Source organism: Anabrus simplex, chromosome 6, assembly GCF_040414725.1.
Source record: "Anabrus simplex isolate iqAnaSimp1 chromosome 6, ASM4041472v1, whole genome shotgun sequence".
NCBI classification, from domain to species: domain Eukaryota; kingdom Metazoa; phylum Arthropoda; class Insecta; order Orthoptera; family Tettigoniidae; genus Anabrus; species Anabrus simplex.
Window position 1 is genome coordinate 153,083,121 of NC_090270.1, and position 20,362 is coordinate 153,103,482.

Here is a 20,362-nt window from a genome sequence, read left to right on the forward strand (position 1 = left end):
GGAAGGGGAAATATGGAGAATAAGGAAAAACAAGGAATTGGAAGAACTCTATGGACATCCAAGTACCATAACCGAAATAAAAAGCAACAGATTAAGGTGGTTGGGACACGTGGAGAGAATGCCAGATAATAGGGCTGTCAAGAAGATCTATAAGGGAAATCCAGGTGGTAGAAGATGGAAAGGAAGACCCCGGAAAAGATGGCTGGATGATGTGGAGGAGGATTTAAGAAAGATGGGAATAAGAAGATGGAGGAGGCGTGCAAAAGATCGTGAAGAGTGGGCTACAATCGTCAGAGAGGCCAAGGCCCTACAAGGGCTGTAGCGCCGAGGAGTAAGTAAGTAAGTAAGTGAAACCGTCAGTACGGAATGATTCTAATATCTTGTAAAGGACAAGAGAATACATGAAAATTTTACTTCATCTCTGCTCTCCACAGGGATATTTCTTGACCTAGAAAAGGCACGTGCACGAAAAACGCAAGGGCAGAATGGGCATACCACAGGGCAATAAACTCGTTCGTTGACCTTCAACGTCCGTGATTAGGCCTATACATCGTTAGCCGCTGAAGTTGGCCGAACCCGGCAAGCGAGACTTGCGTTTAGCTGTAACCGGTTATATCTGACACTGAGTAAGAGTTTTATAGACAGCAAGAATATTTTCCTGATGGATCGTCGTATTGTGGAGACGCATGGAATAGGTATTGCTAGCAAATTTTCAACAGGTTCTCTTAGGTATTCTGATGCCAATTTTAAGTTAACGATTATTGAACCCGTGGAAATAAAGAATAATTGTGCAGCCGCCAAAAAAAAAAAAAAATTTGGCATAATGAAAAGTGATAAGTAGCCTTAAAATGCGTACTGTACAACAATGGCATTCATGTGATTTTACAAAGCACTTTTTAAGCCTGATTAAATTTTTTGAAGGAAAAAGTGGGGGTTGTCATGAATTCGGAGAAATGCGGTATTATATTTTTTCAGAATGAAATTAAACATACACACATAGAATCGGATTTCGAAAAATAACAAACAAGTAAGCCGTAGTGTGGACGTCATCTGCGGAAACGCAGGTTTTGAACAAACTGATTGCTGTTTCATATCGATTTTAATGTGTATTCGGGTTTTCCCGACATTTATACAAAAATCTGATATAACAACAATCCGCTGTAGCAAGTAAATTTTTCGCTGTTATGAATTCTCACTATAACGGACTTCTACTGTAGCTGTTTTCAATTTAGTGCGCAGTCTCGTAGATGACACCACTGTGGATTAATTTGTAATATCTATTTTGTGCAGTCAGTTTTCATTTCTGTTCAGTTACTAGCGAAACCATACCTGCTTTGTGCTGATGCATGGAAACTGTAACTTAATATCTGCTATGTGCAAGACATTTCACATGACTGGTATTACAAGGACACCGTCAGTAGGAAATGGTGAAAAGTATCACATGGTGCGCTGTGTTAGTGTATGTGAGTGGGGGGAAGTTCTTACAGCCCTGTTGATCCATTTATGCACAGCGAGTGACTTGCGAACCACCTGAAAGAAAAATTTCTGCCGACTGCATTTTTTGTTGTTTCGCTTTGGTAGCACATTCAGTGTGTGTATTAAGGTTGCCCACACTCCGGTGTCTCGGTCGGAGCGGTTTTCCCTCGTCAATGCAGTCCTTGCACGGCTGCTAGTTGAGTCGTGGTGGAACCTGCATCACGCTCTTGCCGTTATTGGTAAATAGAGTGGTTAAAAGCGTCAAATGTAGTGTTCAGTATGTTGATATTGTTCGGGGATATCTGTTGTGTGTTGAGATGCCTTTACTGTTTCAGTGTGTCAGTTGGCTCTTGAAGTACCAGTATACCACAAATAACATAGAGTGGGTCGCCAACGACCCATTGGGCACAAACCGCAGAATAATGGTACTTAAGCCTATTTTTGCGTTTTGATGGTAACGAGTGCTTGGGGAAAAAACGTTCTAAATTAGTGTTTTTGAAACTATCAATCGGAGTACATTTTAGTCGTTTATTCGTTAAATACTTTGCGAATTACAGGATTTTCATATTTATTTTGTCTTTTTGAGGTGAAAAATCTAACAACTGCTGAAATTCTGTCAGAGCTTTAGGTATTGACTGCCAGCGATATTTGTGGTACATCAGCAGATGTTTATATCACTCCACCAGATGATCCGGGTTCTATTTGTAGATAAGAACCAATTGACATATTGAAACAGTAAAGTCTTCCCGGCCAATATCAACACACTGAACACTACATTTAATACTTTTAACCACTATACTTAACAATAACGACGAAAGCGCGATGCAGGTTCCACCATGACTAAACTAGCTGCTGGGTAGTAACTGCGTTGTGGAGGGAGAACTGCTCCAACCGAGACACGGTTGTGTGGACAACCTTACTACATACACTGAATGCGCTACCAACATGAAAAAACAAAAAATGTGCTCAGCAGAAATATTTCTTTTGGCCGTGGCGTTCCGATGATTCATTGTGACCAGCTTGTAATAGCATGGAACCCCTCCTCACCATGGTAACATGCGTGCACTGGTGACTGAAGCCATGCGGGAAAGCCACGGTGGTGGTCATCTGCTGGATGATCAGCCCTGGTGACGTCGCGTCTGCAAAAGTAAAATTGTCCGAGCCTGCTAAAGATGTAAGACAGAATGTTTTATAACAATGATGCCAAAGTCTATTGTGCTATTTCAATATTGAGTATTCAAAGGAACATGAAAGACTGACTAGAAAACTCGACTGATAGTAGATTTATCTGTGCATTGTTAATAATACTTACCTCAGTGCTTACCTCCATAGTAAATTTGTCATATAAAATATACTGGTTGTTCTTCTTTTATCGTTAAAAAATGTAACACGATGAGCCCGAACATGAAAATAGCCAAACCCAATGTTGGAGATATGCCCCTGGGGGTCCCATTGCCCAGCGAGTTGTTTACGACGCAGGCTATAATTTTTAAACAGCAGCAAAAATTTTAAAACATTTTTGGGGTGTTTCTGGACATAAGTAAACCAATTCCAGTAGTCAAAACCGTAAAATTTGAAAAGGAAAAAAATGGGTGTAAACGTGTTAATATGAACGGCAAGTTTTCTGTTTAATAATTAAGATTTCAAATAAAATACGAAGTATCATGTTAACAACCGTAATGTTTCATGGCTGTATTTAGTGGTAAATATTGTAAAATTAATGCAGTTTCTTGCCGCAAACGAGGGAAATATTATGACCTTCACAAATATTGGAACAGCTCTGGAATACTAAAGATACTGATCCTATCTGCCAAAGTGATAATTCTCGCCAAGTATGCTACGATTTATTACTGCCAGTATTTGAAGCACCTGTGGGAGAAGATGCATCTGTAAATTGAGTAATATTTGCTGTGGCTGATTGTAAAACATGGTAACTGACAAAATGTGCTTGTTATTTTGCCTTCCTGTTTTAAAGAAAAGATATTTGATGTACAGATTTATTAGTACATTGCAAAAATTAGATGCCTTCAATCTAAATATCTGATTTATAGTCTGCCTGTAACAAAAGAATAATTAGCATTTTCAAGACTGTTATTTGCCAACAGGAGATAAACAGTAGGGAAGAGTCTGTAGATTAATGTTCCTAAATACAATGGGCATGAAACGAATTGTTTCCTTCTATGGATAACTGACAACAGAGAAATCGGTGACGGCAAGGACACTGATAAGCATGAAGATAGACATCCAGCCCAATATCTCTGCAGCTTCTAATGATACAACCTCGAGATCAGGACAGTTCGAAGATGCTGAAAATAATTTAAGTTAATTTAAATTTAATTTTAAATGCAGTGTGATTTAATTTGTTATATATTTTATTTTGAAGCACTGGAATGGTTGTCACTAATCCCTAAAGTTCCCAGCCACTATGCCATATCATCTACCAGATGTAATTTCAAAATATGCATGGCATGTGCCGTGATCGACAGAGAGGAAGAGGGGTGCCTTATGGGTTCCAGATCTTGGTTTGTAGGACAACTTGGAAAGAAAAATTCGGGATACACATGCCTCATAAAGATCAATGTGATACATGTCTTATGTATTGTCAGGAAACCTTGACCTTGATACAAATACACTCTGCACTTGAAGGATGAAGAGTTGAGTGCAAAGGCAGCTCTAAATGAGAACGCCTCTAATACCTACCATATTGTAACAAGGGACATTCAGACTGTTCTTATTGCTCCGAAACTGGAAGCGAGTGTGCTATGCTACAAAAGAAATACAGTTTCACCAACTACTTTTTGAACAATGGCGATGTCAACCTTTACATTTTGTATGAAGCTAGCACAGGCATTTCAGCGAGTAGTTTTTCTACATAAATTGTTGATGACATGGAAAGTTTGCCCCCTTCAGTAATTCATGTAACCTTAATATCAGATGGTTGTGGCTAGCAAAATAAAGTGCTAGCATCAGTTATTAGCACCACGGTAAAAAGAGGAAATTTAAACCATTGAGCAGCTTTACCTAGAGAATGCTGTTACGGAAGTTGAGAGTGCATTCTATTTTGGAACCTTACTTTAAAGCTCTGTTTTATGTCCGAAGTGATTTCATTGCAGGTTCACCTGGCAAGAAGGATACACCTGTTCCGTGATACATCACCTTGATCACATCTTTTTCAAGAATTACAAAGCCGTTTCAACACTCATCCTTTTGCCAACGAAAGGTTACTGGCATTCCATGCGTGCTCTGAATAATTTTACTGTCTATTAATTTAATTTCATTCTGTTCATATCATATCTCTAGCTAAGTCAGATGTGTTTGGATGAATTGCTATTAAAACAAGCTCAGTGTTGTGCCCAAAGTACTGGTGACTGTGTTATTCTCATTTGGCTGTTGTCGTTAAATCAGTCTTCTTCTCTCCTCAGAATGTGCCTTATATATGTGTGCGTTCATGGCTGCAGTTGATTTATACGCATCTGACATATCGTGCAACACTCGGATCTAACATTACAGTGCAATCTTGAACTGCATCCCAATTAATTATGGAACATGATACTGTGGTGTAGGTTATGTGGCTGTTGTGATTACTGGTTGTACTAGTTAATTTAAATTTAATTTTAAATGCAGTGTGATTTAATTTGTTATATATTTTATTTTGAAGCACTGGGGACCTATTACAGATGTAGTAGTTACTATGTCCAAATTATACACAGTTTTTTAGGAAATATTTATCACAATTTATTACCTGTATTAAAATTATTTCCTGTTGACCTTGTAAACAAACTTGAACATTACTACATACATGAACCATTAAAATGGCTACTAAATTGTTGCATAACACTCGCATGGGAACATGAAGAACGAAAAAAAAAAAGTCCACAGGCTAGCCCCAAGTCCTGTCTAACAAACAAGTCAATAATTATCTGAATTGTATTATGTGAAAGTCTTTGGACTTAAGTTTATCAAAATGGTATTGCACTTGCCTTCCATTGCACTTACATTTCCTTTTTTATTCACGCTATTGTAGAAGACTTGATTTTTAATTATTTTTGCTAGTGATGACATTCAGTTTTATTCCAGCTACATTAAAACGGCCGGATGATAAATTGGACTCGGTATTTTTTTAAATTTGTGTTAACTAGTTTTTAAGAATACTTGACTTACCATTTCCTTTATACTGTAAAGCTTTATAAAATAAATTCATCTGTTTATAACAAAAGATAAGGTTTTTCTGTTACTGTTGGAATGTTTTGGTTGATTTCCATAAGTCTTTCAGGAAAGGGAGAGACTGAAAGCTGCAGAAGTGGAGAGACAGAAGAAAAAAGAACAGATGCCAACTGAGCTAGTCAGTGAATCTTCCTCACAGTATCATCATGATATAAACAGTGTTGGACTCCCTCTTCCATCAGAATATCAGCCTCCATATGGAAGACTGGATTCTTTGTCACAGCAGCTAAGGTAATAGAATATGGTGTGTTATTAAACATTCATTACAAAATTGTTTTTTTTTATTGGTTTCATGATGGGGCACTATAATTAATGCCTCAATGATTTAAAAAATATGTGGGTAAAGATGGATGGATGAAGCTTATACAAAAGAATATGGTGATAATGACTGCCCCCTTTTTTTTGTTTACGTCATGTGACTCAAGGTAGGCTTTTAATGAAATGAGACGCGTTGGATAGTCAGTTCATTAAATTTTGTATACAAGTGCTGTATAATAAAAATCAATTCACTAATTTTATCTTTACAACTCGTTTGAGACGGTAGTGGACTGCAGCAGGGAAGTTGTCTGTCTACTTTGCTCCTCATACGAATTATTAATGAAATCATCAAGCTAATCAAAAAGGAAGACATGAACTCAAATGCAGTGATGTTTGTAGGCATCATGAAATGGAATGAGAGTGAAGACTAATTTTGATGACTTAATTGGTGGAAAGAAGAATTTGATTAGTTTGGATTTAATGTCAACCAAACAAGAACATGTACTTAGTGATGAGCAGAGAGCAAAGCTGGCAAGCTCAAACTAGGAGTGTGTTACATTAAAAAAGTACAGCATTTTAAATATGGCACTTTGTCAGCAGACAGCAGATTAACCGAAGAAATTAACAAACTGGTTCAAAGCATCTGCAAACTTACACAATTTTAAATCACAAAAGCTTCCTCCAGGAAACTGAAGTCCTACCTGCTTCCCATCCTAACCTATTAACTAGAAGCTGCTACCCTAACAAGAAAGGACAACAGCCAGATACAAGCAACACTAATGAAGTTCCTCCAGTCAGGTATTTAAAAGACCACATAGGATCTGAAATGAATCCGTTAATCTCAAACTGGGGCTGCAATACTTGGTATTCCATTTAATGGTTTGGTTATCGTACGGGGATGGCATCAACATAAACACCCAAAGCCTATTTTAAAAGAGAAGTGTGTGGAAAAAGACTTAAGAGGCAGCCCAAGAGATGATGGGACAAAGCAGATGCAAAAATAACATAGTTAAGAGCAGCCCAGAATGGGAGAGGATACTGGAAGACAAGTGGTGGTAGGATAGAAAATTATGAAAGAGGCTTGTTCATTCCCTCACCCAGCCTTCTGGAGTGGAGAATGTATAATGTTGGTGATGATATTGATGTAATTTATTTGGCCAGTCACCAAGCAGCATATATCTCAAGTTACATAGCCTGAGCATGCACTTCCTATCATTCTGTACACTCGGCGTGTTCGCTTATATCAGTCGTATGATTCCATGCGGTTATAATTTGTGAAGTTGAAATCTGACAAGAGTTATAATGGCACAGTTCAATCCTATTCACTCCTTCATTTGCTGACTATGAGCCAGCTTTCTCTCTGTCCACTTAGTTCCTGTAGTCTTCTTGTAAGGGACATTGGGAAAACTCTGTGTCGAATGGCTTGACGGAACAGTAGTCAGTCATGAGTTTGTCCCAGTGGGATATCTAGTTGTTTCATATCAGACTTAACTGACGTGATCCATTTGTTCTTAGAAGCCTTGACTCTTCCTGTTACTGTGAATATCCTGTTGGTGAGTCTTTCAGAATCCAGACGGGCCAAGTGTCCATAAAAGGTCCGGCGCCTTTTCCTTACAGACGTGACGATGTCCTTCTGGTGTTCATACAGTTCATCATTATGGTGGATTCTTTAAATGCCTCCTTCCTCTCTGATTGGTCCTAATATCCTCCTCAGGATCTTCCTCTCTTTTAACTCCAGCTTTCTGAGTGGACCCTTCCTGGCCATTACAAGGCACTCAGAAGCATACAGAATAGATGGTTTAATGACAGAGTTGTAGTGTCTGAGTTTGAGGTTCTTGGAGAGGCACCTAGATGAGTAGATGCTACTGCACGAGTGATAAGCCCTTTCAAACTTGGTACATCTGGCATCTATGGCTAGGTTCTCGCTTTGATTCGCAGAGATCCATTCTCCCAAGTACTTAACTGCAGGTACTTTCCATATGGTAGCGTCTGTGAGAGGAATTGTAGAAGGGGCCTCTTTGCTGGTTTTCTGGATGCTGATCTTCAGACCAGTCTTAACTGCTATACTATAAAGACTCTGTAAATTGTAGGTAGTCTCCTCTATATTGTTTGCCAGTAGAATGAGGTCATCGGCAAAGGCTAGGCATGGGACAATGAGGTTGTCTCTCTTGTACCCAAGCTTCATTCCAGCTCCCAGTGGTAGCATTGTTCTCCATTCCCAAATGATCTTTTCCAGGACACAGTTTAAGAGAATGCAGGAGAGACCATCGACCTGTCTAACTCCTGTTCTGATTGGAAAGCTTTTGGATAGTTCACCACTGAACCTTGTGACAGAATTAAAGTGAAAAACCTCTTTTACATTATCCCTTTTGACTTGGTACTTCTAACTTAGAAATTTGTGAAACTGAACTTTCGCCAAGGCATTGACTAAATTTATCATGTTTGGAGGGCTAATTGCCGCTGCACAGTCTTGGAGCAGTCATGAACTTGCCGTCAGATCTCTTATTCTAGGCGCAGTATGCGCGCGCATCTTCCCTGGCTGGGCCAGACGATTTAAGCATGGCTTGATAAAGGGAGAGTTGTTGATCGCCGACTAGAGAAGATGGAGGTTGGTTGTGCTTTGTCATGAACTCGAGAACCACGATGGACAAAGGATAGAAGGAACTATCCTCCCGGGACATTTCCCGGAGAGTTTTTTTCTTTTTCTTTTTTTCCCCCTGGAATATCTTGGTAACTGATACATCCACCAAAATTCATTTTAATTATTCTTCGGAAAGTATGATTATCACATAGCCTCGTGGTCTCCTGCATTGGATATCTCATTGGAAACTTCAAGACTGTAAGTTTTGCATTGTTTGTTATTTTGGGAGTTGCTTTGAGCTGGGAACCTGGCCTCTTCAACTGCAATTGATCTCGTTTTAAAAGGATTGATTTACGTTTGGGGTTGATGAAATTCGATAACAGTGTTCGGACCTTGGGAGAAATGACTTTCGTTTCATCCTGTCCTCTGTTCTAATTATATCTTTCACACACACACACACACTCTCTCTCTCTCTCTCTCTCTCTCTCTCTCTCTCTCTCACACACCTGCATTCCCTAGTCATTCTTAAATTTTCTTCACAGAAATGAGTTACGAAAAATCTACAAAAAATAAAATAACAAAGAAAAAACCACTATGCTACACAAGGATTATATGACAAGAAAGCAAGCAATATACTAAATAATTACAAGAAGAACATAGCATTCCAGATCACTAGAAGTGTATACAAAAAAATAAAGGCATTATCACGGGACACTAAAATTAAACATTAGAATACAGCGGTGAGACCTAAGGCTCTTTATGGAGCCAAAACGCTAAAACTAATGCAGAAAGGTGAAATAAACAAAATCATGGACATATAAAGAAGACTGGTTAGAAGCCTGTTTGTCTCAAGGACAACAGATTTGTTAGGAAGAAAGCCAGTTTCCAATGTCGACTTAGTTCAATTTAACTTAAAAGCTCTTAAGTCTGTTGAACACACAAGTTAAATATGTATATTATACTATAACATACCTGTAAAATAAAAAACCACACATTATTAAACAAGGGATAAAAATTTGTTCAACAGACTGAAGAGCTTTTAAGTTACAAAGGACAACAGAAGCAGAATACAACAGGCCACAGTCTAGTAAAGAAATCTATGTACATGTGGAGAATATAGTACACACCATGCGTAAAAAGTGTTGTTTTTGAGACATTTGAAAAGGACGAATGACAAAGTGAAAAAACAAATTTTTAATAAAATCTTGAAAGCTTTAAATATGAACAGCTTGGTTTACACAGACATTAAATGACCTCTAAGTAGCAAACACTGACATTAAGGATACACATAATAAGTTGTTGTTTAGGGACAAAATTCAAAAAATGATCTTCAGGCATGAACAAGAAAGAAAAGCAAAGTAGCCACATAACATAGAACAGCTTCGGGAACAGAGATCAGAACGGATGAAACAGATGTGGGTGGAGAGGAAGACGGAACTTAGCAAAAATTGAAGTATTGAGTTAACGTGCTCTGTAAAAGTGCTATTTGATTAAATATAAAATAATAATGGTGACAGTTAAAACGTTATGCTGGCCAGCAGGGATGATTTCCTTGTTCCAAGTTTTGGCAATAGCTGGCCCCGTGTTGTAGGGGTAGCATTCCTGCCTTTTACCCGGAGACCCCGGGTTCGATTCCTGGCTAGGTCAGGGATTTTTACCTGGATCTGAGGGCTGGTTCGAGGTCCACTCAGCCTGCGTTACTACAATTGAGGAGCTATCTGACAGTGAGATAGCGGCCCCGGTCTAGAAAGCCAAGAATAACGGCTGAGATCATTCGTCATGCTGACCACACGACACCTCATAATCTCCAGGCCTTCATGCTGCTGAGCAGCGGTCGCTTGGTAGGCCAAGTCTATTTGTTTGTTTGTTTGTTTGTTTGTTTGTTTGTTTTAGCAGTGGCGAAGTTCAGGCTCTTGGCCCTCTCTGGAATGACATTTATCTGTAGATGCGTAGTTATCAGTGGCTTAACGTGGTGATGCGTTTTAAATGAGTTTCCGAAACAACAGTTATCGCCTTCTTCAGTTATCTCCGCAACGACTGGTAACTCCAGCTAGTGTTGTAGTTACCTCTATGTTAGAACTGATTCCAACAAATCCCGCTATGAGGCGCCACTCCATTCTGTTTCATACAAGGTCTTATATTATTTTCGTAAACATTAGAAAGTGATCATGAACTGGTTATAATATATTTACAGTCATTAACTGTAGTTTCAACGTGCTTGTGTGTGGTGGACTCGACAATATTTCGGTTAGTACGTTTACTTCCTTGTTATCACTGGCTTTAGTCACTGATTCCACTTGTATGGTGTCATCTGTCCCAGCTGTTTAGTTTATAATCTCCTCGGAGCATGACGCCTGTTCTGAAGATGTATCTTCCAATATGGGAATGAATCGTCAAATGTAATATAATTCGAGTCAAACGGATTTTCATCAGGCTCTAATTGATCTTTCAGTGTAACTATAATGTTAAGATCTCTTTCGTCAGGCTTTGAATCATGAGTTCCACCAACAGTTAGTGAACACAATCTGAAATTATGGAGTATTTACCATTGATATTTATATTTGTACTAAATAATAAATATCTCGGGTGCCAGTATGCATTTAATATAAACCTGCTGAATTATAAATATTGATATTTCATTGCTCTTTTTAATGCTATTATATCCTTAAGCCGGTGATGTGAGGTCTCAGACTCCCAATAAACATAAAACATCTGGACTTCTTTAATTAAAAATATTGCAGGGAGCTGTAGTTTGTTACCTTTTTATCTGTTTCAACACACTTCACACCGTGAGTCAGGGTTAGCTCGCTACGTTCGATTGAAATTCTCAAGTAGACTTCATGTCGGCAGTTACGAGAGTATTTTTGTTAATGCATGTTGTGTGGTCAGTGTAAAAAAAAGTACCTGCAACAGTTGCAGCGAGAACAGATGGATATCGCACCATCAGTGCAGAACTTCAGTGCCGGAATGATAGGTTCCAATGTGTGCGCAACGTTTTCATGTATGTGATTATTTACGTTTACGCTTGGTGTTCTGGATCGGTGAAAAGTGATCTGTTTGGTAATTGCCGGTGTATTTTTATAATTTTACTGACAATGATCAAGGTGAAATTTAAGACGATGTCTGCATACTGTGCATAAGAAAGAATGGGGAAATAATATATACCTAATTTTTGCATCATTAGATGATACATATTTGCATATTTTGAGAGATTATTACATGCTGAATCAGATTGATTGAGATGACTGTGTACAAACTTTTTATTGTAGAAAACTTCTGCTAGTAAAAGTAAATAGGTATTACCAAAATAACCCTAAAAACATTTGTGTAGAGACATCTGTTGGAGAACGAGATATTCGAAACATGACTATAACTGTACTGTTTATTACCAGGGCTTATAAATCTGGATTTAAGTTTCCAGAAACTCATTAAAGTTAACAGCACAGTTAAAGTTACAAGCGCTTTTAGGCAACTCACAGGTAACTGTGGTATACCAGAAACCAGCCATTAAGCACATAATTCATTTAGAGATAATACATTCATAAAATAAATGTACTAATCTATTATAAAATGAAAGATAAGCTAAAAATTACACATTTGGACAACATATAATGAAGAAAGAAAGCAGAGTTCAACAAATGAAATAGAATAAAATTCAGAGTGTAAAGATGATAAGGAGGAGATAGTCATAATGGAGAAGTAAGATACAAACTGAAAAAATAAGCAATGCATAAAGAGAACAAAATAAGTAATAAAGTAAATGGAAATATAATTATGGCCATAAAAGTTATCTGTGTACACGAGTAAGAAGCTAAATATTATGTACATTTACACTGTGATGATGATGATGATGATGATGATAATAACCACAGTCGCACAACCTATCATACGTCATCATACACTCTAAACAATCAGCGGGATTCAACAGGTAATCTCTACATGCAGTCTTAAATTTTGATATTGAGTTTGACTTCCTGACAGCAGCTGGGAGTGAATTCCAAAGTCGTGACCCAGCTACAACGAAGGATCTGTTATATATTGAAAAGTGGTTGACGGGAATAGCGAGGGAAGTGCCAGATCTTGTGTTACAATTATGGAATGAGGATAATAAATGGAATTTTGAAGAGACGTATTTGGGTACAGTTTCCTTCCCAGTTTAATATATAAACGTAAGTACGTGGAATTTCAGTTGCCTCTCGGGTTTCAACCAGGAAAGAAATGTGTAGCTAGGTGTTACATGAGCATCGCTCAAGTTAAAAACATTCATTGCTCGTTGAAGTTTCCTAGTTTGTTCACGGGCCGCATCAACGAGGACAATGTCGCAGTAGTCAAGTATTGGTAGTATCAAAGTTTGGAGTAGTTTTATCTTTACATCGTGTGGCAAAATGTCCTTACGTTGTTTCAGAGGGTGTAGCATCGCGTACATCTTTCTACATGTATTTCTTACATGTGCAGACCAAACAAGAGTTTGTCAGGGTCATACCTAGGTTTGTCAGTTCATTACTGAACGGGATTGAAAATGAAAACCTACAACCTGTTTTCCAGTCATTGACCGGGTCAGGAATGAAATGAATGAATCATATATAGGCTATTAGTACGATGGGGTCGCCACTCCCAAAGTGATTTTATTAATGACTGATATATGCTATGAAATGAGAATGGAGAGTGTTGCTGGAATGAAAGATGACAGGGAAAACTGGAGTACGCGGAGAAAAACCTGTCCCGCCTCCGCTTTGTCCAGCACAAATCTCACGTGGAGTGACCGGGATTTGAACCATGGTATCCAGCGGTGAGAGGCCAACGTGCTGCCGACTGAACGGGATTACGGTGGCATTTAATGTCACCAGAGGAATAGCATAATTTTATACATGATGTTCAATAATTTCGGAGAACCGTGTCATGAGGTTAGGTTATGTTTTGGCAATGAGTATAATGTGTATGTGCAGGTGCTATTTATTTATTTATTTATTTAATTTATTTATTTATTTATTTATTTATTTATTTATTTGTTTGTTTGTTTGTTTGTTTGTTTGTTTGTTTATTGTTTGCTCATTCTTAGCTTACATTTGTGGGGAAATTTCAGGACTCATGGCTGGATTGGGAAACATATAAAAAAAGGAGAAATTTTAAAATACGGTAATTCTAGGAAAACTAAATACTAAGGACAGTGCTGTTTATACAAGATAAGTACAGTTAAAATTAAATGCTTAACACATGTAATTTTATCTGAATGAATGTACCAAATGGTCAAGTGAAAATAATTTATAATATTCTTATAATTGATAGCAGGAAATGTAAACTACTAAACAATAATTGTGTGTTTTACATATTAATTACCGATACTGTTACGTCATTGTCCCACTAACTGCTTTTATGGTTTTTGGAGACTCCAAAATGCCAGAGTTTAGTCCAACAGGAGTTCTTTTACATGGCATGAGGCTGATGTATTTGGGCTCCTTCAAATTTCACCAGACTGAACCAGGATTGAACCTGCCAAGTTGGGGTCAGAAGGCCAGCACTTCAACAGTCTGAGCCACTCGACCCATATTAATTACCTGATTACTTGATGAAAGTCTAAATAATTAGGATCAGGTTGCAAATGAGTAAGGCAATAATAAGTGATAAGTGGGCTAAAAATTCTAGAGAAGATCATATAAAGGAGATTGAGTACCATCATTGAACCACAGTTGGAAGAGGAACAATATGGATTCAGAAGTAACAGATCAACAATAGATCTAATTTTTAGCACCCGCATGCTGATGGAAAAGTATTGGGAGAAAGGCAAGAACCTGGTCATTGTATTCCTGGATAAAAGGCCTGTGGTAGTGTTATAAGAGATAAGATCTGGGAGTCCCTGAGGAAAAGAAATGTGACTGAAGTACTGGTAGGGAAAATTCAGATGTTGTACAAAGACTGTACTAGTTGTGTACAAATCTGGGAAGGTCGATCATCATGGTTTGAGACCAGGAGTGGAGTTCAAGAAGTGCACTGTCCCCAATACTGTTCATCACTGTTACGGACAATATAATGAATTCAAGGAAAAGTTAGGTGAACTGAATGCAGTGGCCTTTGCTGATGATACCATGATTTGGGGTGAAACAGAACAGGAAGTACAGACCAGACTCAATGTATGGAAATCCCAGTTCCAGGAATATAACCTCAACGTCAGAGAGACCAAGACAGTGGTGATGGCAGTCAACAGAGAAGGGCATCCAGCAAGTGTAAAACTAGGACACAACCAGCTCGTGTGGGGGATAATTTTCCTTACCTTCGAAGGGTAATCTCCAGTGATAATTTGGTCTGAAAGGAAATTACAAACAGAGTGCAAAAGGGATCAGAATTCTACCAACAAGTAAAAACACTTTTATGGGATGACATGATTCCAAAACTGGCTAAACTGATTATGTTTAACAGCTATTTCATACCAATATTGACCTGTGGTATTGAAGTGTGCACCCTCACAAAAAGAGATTCATCAAGACTGCAAGCATCAGAGATGAAATTTCTTAGATCCACCATCCAGAAGACCAGATGGACAAGTTAAGAAATGAGGAGCTGAGGAAAGAAGCCGGAATTAGACATCCCTATTAGACAGAATCGGCACATCCAGACTACGGTGGTACGGGCATGTAATGAGGATGGAGCCTACTAGAACAGCCAGAATAAGCTTGGAAAGACAGGTGGAGGGGGAAAAGACCTGCAAGAAGACCTAAAACCCAATAGATGGACATGATCAAGGTTGATCTAGTTACCATGGGATGTACAGTGGATGATTTTCTCCATAAGTTGTATATGGACAGGAAGAAGTGGAAGAGACTCGTAAACCGTACCCTTCAAACTGAAACAGTACAATGATGATGATGATGATGATGATGATGATGATGATATTAATATGAATAAAAATGGGAAGAAGATTAATAACAATGAGTGAAGTGCATACTAGATATGCAATAGTAAACCAATTCACATAGCAAACTCGCACTGACTCTCACAACTCGGTTTTATGTGCTCAGGAAAAGCTTGTGGGAGGAAGATTTGAATGTACGAGAGGAAATCAGGTGCTGAATGTCTATTGGGAGTTTATTCTAGAGGCTCAAACTAGAAAGAATGATTGTAGGAATTTGTTTGATTTAGTGGAATTTCAAGTAGAACCAAGAATGGGTATTCAGGTTAATGAATGAGGAAAGTAAAATGAAATTTGAAGATAGAAAAGTAAGTGTGTTAGTTGAAAGTAATTGCTAAAAAAGTGTGATTAGATAAAAAATTCCTTTGTTCATTTATGCGTGACCATCCCATTGTTTTGAAATAAGGTGTAACATGAGCATCATGTCGCATATCCAAGTATTCTTGCAGATAACTCTTTCTAAAACAAATGTTAGTGGAAGCCTTTTATTTCAGAGCAGTGGGTTATTAAACATTATTTTCTGGTCACACTCTTAGACAATGAATTGGAGGTTACACTCGGCCATGTGCAACTAGGAGAAATAAAGAGGAATGACTTTTACCGCCATTGTGAAAAACTTCGACCAATTCGAGTGATCGAATTGAAACTCGAAGATGCGAGTTCCACATTCGCAACCTCTGCACGCTTAAAGATGCGGATGCCATTCCACTTTCTGAAAGATTTTCATTTTGTCTTCATTAGTAAGGAATTTCACGACTTTTTCTGTATCCATAACTAGGCTATCACAAGACAAATGTGCACCACGCTAGTCGGTTTCACACGATTATGTTCCTAATCGAGATATAGGCTACCTTATCACACAACAAATAGGTATTCCCTACACTTCACTGTACTACTCAACACGCAATAAATTTCTTACTTTTAAATAGAATACGAAATACAAGCACAAATAGACTCACTGTGTTATTCAGCAATCTTGCTGCTAACCGGCAAGCAAAACTGAACATTTCTGAGACTGATGGCTTGCTCCTCGAACATGCAACTTATCCTGTGAAGTTCAGGAATTTAAGGCCTTTTTCCGTAATCATGCAACTGTTGATATAGATGTTGATTCCCATAGGGCCTACGCAGTGGCCTCCACAGTATGCACTAGGCATGCATCTTGGTTGGTGTGCTAAGTACCAACTGATGAGCCCAACTTACCACACGGGTGCAAAACGCTGGCAACGAGGAATGAGTTAGCTGGAAAATTTATAATGTCCAATAATGGACCATTTATATTGGTATCGTACAACAGTGGCGTCGGATCTTACCCGAGTTGGAAATCATGTTTGTTTCACAAGGGATGACAAACAACATTTTCAGGGTAGGAAAAATGTGATCGTTGTTGTTGTTGGAGTCATCAGTCCATAGACTGGTTTGATGCAGCCCTCCATGCCACCCTATCCTGTGCTAACCTTTTCATTTCTACGTAACTATTGCATCCTACATCTGTTCTAATCTGTTTGTCATATTCATACCTTGGTCTACCCCTACCATTCTTGCCACCTACACTTCCTTCAAAAACCATCTGAACAAGTCCTCGGTGTCTTAAGATGTGTCCTATCATTCTATCTCTTCTTCTCGTCAAATTTAGCCAAATCGATCTCCTCTCACCAATTCGATTCAGTATCTCTTCATTCGTGATTCGATCTATCCATCTCACCTTCAGCATTCTTCTGTAACACCACATTTCAAAAGCTTCTATTCTCTTTCTTTCTGAGCTAGTTATTGTCCATGTTTCACTTCCATACAATGCCACGCTCCACACAAAAGTCTTCAAAAACATCTTTCTAATTCCGATATCAATGTTTGAAGTGAGCAAATTTCTTTTCTTAAGAAAGCTCTTCCTTGCTTGTGCTAGTCTGCATTTTATGTCCTCCTTACTTCTGCCATCGTTGGTTATTTTACTACCCAAGTAACAATATTCATCTACTTCCTTTAAGACTTCGTTTCCTAATCTAATATTTCCTACATCACCTGCCTTCGTTCGACCGCACTCCATTACTTTTGTTTTGGACTTATTTATTTTCATCTTGTACTCCTTACCTAAGACTTCATCCATACCATTCAGCAACTTCTCGAGATCTTCTGCAGTCTCAGATAAAATAACAATATCATCCGCAAATCTCAAGGTTTTGATTTCCTCTCCTTGGACTGTGATTCCATTTCCAAATTTCTCTTTGATTTCCTTTACTGCCTGTTCTATGTAAACATTGAAAAGGAGAGGGGACAAACTGCAGCCTTGCCTCACTCCTTTCTGGATTGCTGCTTCTTTTTCAAAGCCCTCGATTCTTATCACTGCAGACTGATTTTTATACAGACTGTAGATAATTCTTCGTTCCCGGTATCTGATCCCTATCATCTTCAGAATCATAAATAGCCTGGACCAATCAACATTATCGAATGCCTTTTCTAGATCTACGAATGCCATGTACGTGGGCTTGTCCTTCTTGATTCGATCCTCTAAGATCAGACGTAAAGTCAGGATTGCTTCACGTGTTCCTACATTTCTTCTGAAGCCAAATTGATCTTCCCCCAACTCAGCTTCAACTTGTTTCTCCATTCTTCTGTAAATAATACGTGTTAAAATTTTGCAGGCATGAGATACTAAACTAATAGTGCGGTAGTTTTCACACCTGTCAGCACCGGCTTTCTTGGGAATAGGTATAACAACATTCTGCCGAAAATCGGATGGGACTTCTCCTGTCTCATACATCTTGCACACTAAATGAAATAACCTTACCATGCTGGCTTCTCCTAAGGCAGTCAGTAATTCAGAGGGAATATCATCAATTCCAGGTGCCTTGTTCCTATTTAGGTCACTCACAGCTCTGTCAAACTCTGACCTCAAAATTGGGTCTCCCATTTCATCAGCATCAACAGCCCCTTCATGTTCCAGAACGAAATTATCTACATCATTACCTTGATACAACTGTTGGATATGCTCCTGCCATCTTTCTGCTTTGTCTTCTTTCCCTAGAAGTGGCTTTCCATCTGAGCTCTTAATATTCATACACCTAGATTTCCTTTCTCCAAAGTTTTCCTTGATTTTCCTGTATGCAGCATCTACCTTTCCCAGGACCATACAGCCTTCGACATCCTTGCACTTCTCCTTCAGCCATTCTTCCTTAGCTACCTTGCACTTTCTATCCACTTCATTCTTTAATCGCCTGTATTCTTTTCTGCCCTCTTCATTTCTAGCATTCTTGTATTTTCGTCGTTCATCAGTCAGGTCTAGTATCTCCTGAGTTATCCACTGATTCTTAGTTGATCTTTTCTTCCTTCCTAACATTTCTTCAGCAGCCCTACTGACTTCATTTTTCATGACTCTCCACTCTTCCTCTACTGTGTTTCCTTCGGCCTTTTCATTTAGTCCTTGTGCAACATGTTCCTTGAAACAATCCATCACACTCTTTTCTTTCAACTTGTCTAGATCCCATCTTTTTGCATTCTTTCCTTTCTTCAATTTCTTCAACTTCAGATGGCATTTCATGACCAACAAGTTGTGGTCAGAGTCCACGTCTGCTCCTGGGAAAGTTTTGCAATCCAACACCTGGTTTCTGAATCTCTGCCTAATCATAATGAAGTCTATTTGATACCTTCCAGTGTCTCCAGGTCTCGTCCACGTATACAACCGTCGTTTGTGGTGTTTGAACCAAGTATTGGCGAGGACTAAATTATGGTCAGTGCAGAATTCAACCAGCCGACTTCCTCTTTCGTTCCTTTGTCCCAATCCAAATTCTCCTACTGTGCTACCTTCTCTTCCTTGGCCTACCACTGCGTTCCAGTCTCCCATCACAATTAGATTCTCGTCACCTTTGACATATTGTATTAAATCTTCTATCTCCTCATATATTCTTTCAATTTCATCATCCGCTGAACTAGTAGGCATATAGACCTGCACTATTGTGGTGGGCATTGGTTTGGTGTCTATCTTGGCGACAATAATTCTTTCACTATGCTGGTCGTAGTAGCTTATCCGCTGCCCTATTTTCTTATTCATTATTAAACCAACTCCCGCATTACCCCTGTTTGATTTCGTGTTGATAATTCGGTAGTCGCCTGACCAAAAATCCTGTTCTTCCTGCCAACGTACTTCACTTATACCAACTACATCTAACTTTAGCCTATCCATCTCCCTTTTCAGGTTCTCTAACCTACCACAACGATTCAAACTTCTAACATTCCACGCTCCGACTCGCAGAATGTCAGTATCCATCTTCCTGATGATCGCCCCCTCTCGTGTAGTCCCCACCCGGAGATCCGAATGGGGGACTAGTTTACCTCCGGAATATTTTACCCGGGAGGAAGCCATCATCAGTACATCATTCATACAGAGAGAGCTGCATGTCCTCGGGAGGTGGTTACGGCTGTAGTTTCCCGTTGCTTTCAGCCGTGTAGCAGTATCAACACAGCTAAGCCATGTTGAGTATTATTACAAGGCCGTATCAGTCAATCATCTAGACTGCCGCCCTTGCATTTACCGAAAGGCTGCTACCCCCCTTTCGATGAACCATTCGTTAGTCTGGTCTCTCAACAGATACCCATCCGATATGGTTGCACCTGCGGCTCGGCTATCTGCATCATTGGGACACGCAAGCCTCCCCACCGCGGCAAGGTCACATGGTTCGTAGAGGAGGAATGTGATCGTACTAAGCGGTAATAGCAAAAATTTGTGGTGCGATAAGCGAGGTATTTTTATATAGATTTAATACAATGAGACTTGGGACTTGGAATTTACAACGTCGACAAACCTGACCATATCAGTCCGTAGTTGGTCCGTATTGACTCGTAATAACAATAATATATGACAGGGCAGACCAATCATTCACCCGTTGTACATTATTGTTAATTTACAACATGCTAAGCGGGGAAAA

At 38.9% G+C, this 20,362-nt stretch overlaps 1 protein-coding gene across 2 annotated transcripts in view; it reads left to right on the forward strand.

Annotated features, from left to right (window-relative positions):
• LOC136875595 (GRB10-interacting GYF protein 2) overlaps positions 1–20,362 on the forward strand; it is a 171,146-nt gene that overhangs the window by 100,723 nt on the left and 50,061 nt on the right. For both annotated transcript variants that reach the window (XM_067149137.2, XM_067149138.2), the window contains exon 5: positions 5,750–5,931. In XM_067149137.2, the coding sequence (XP_067005238.2) occupies positions 5,750–5,931 (182 nt within the window). The remainder of the gene's footprint in view (positions 1–5,749; positions 5,932–20,362) is intronic.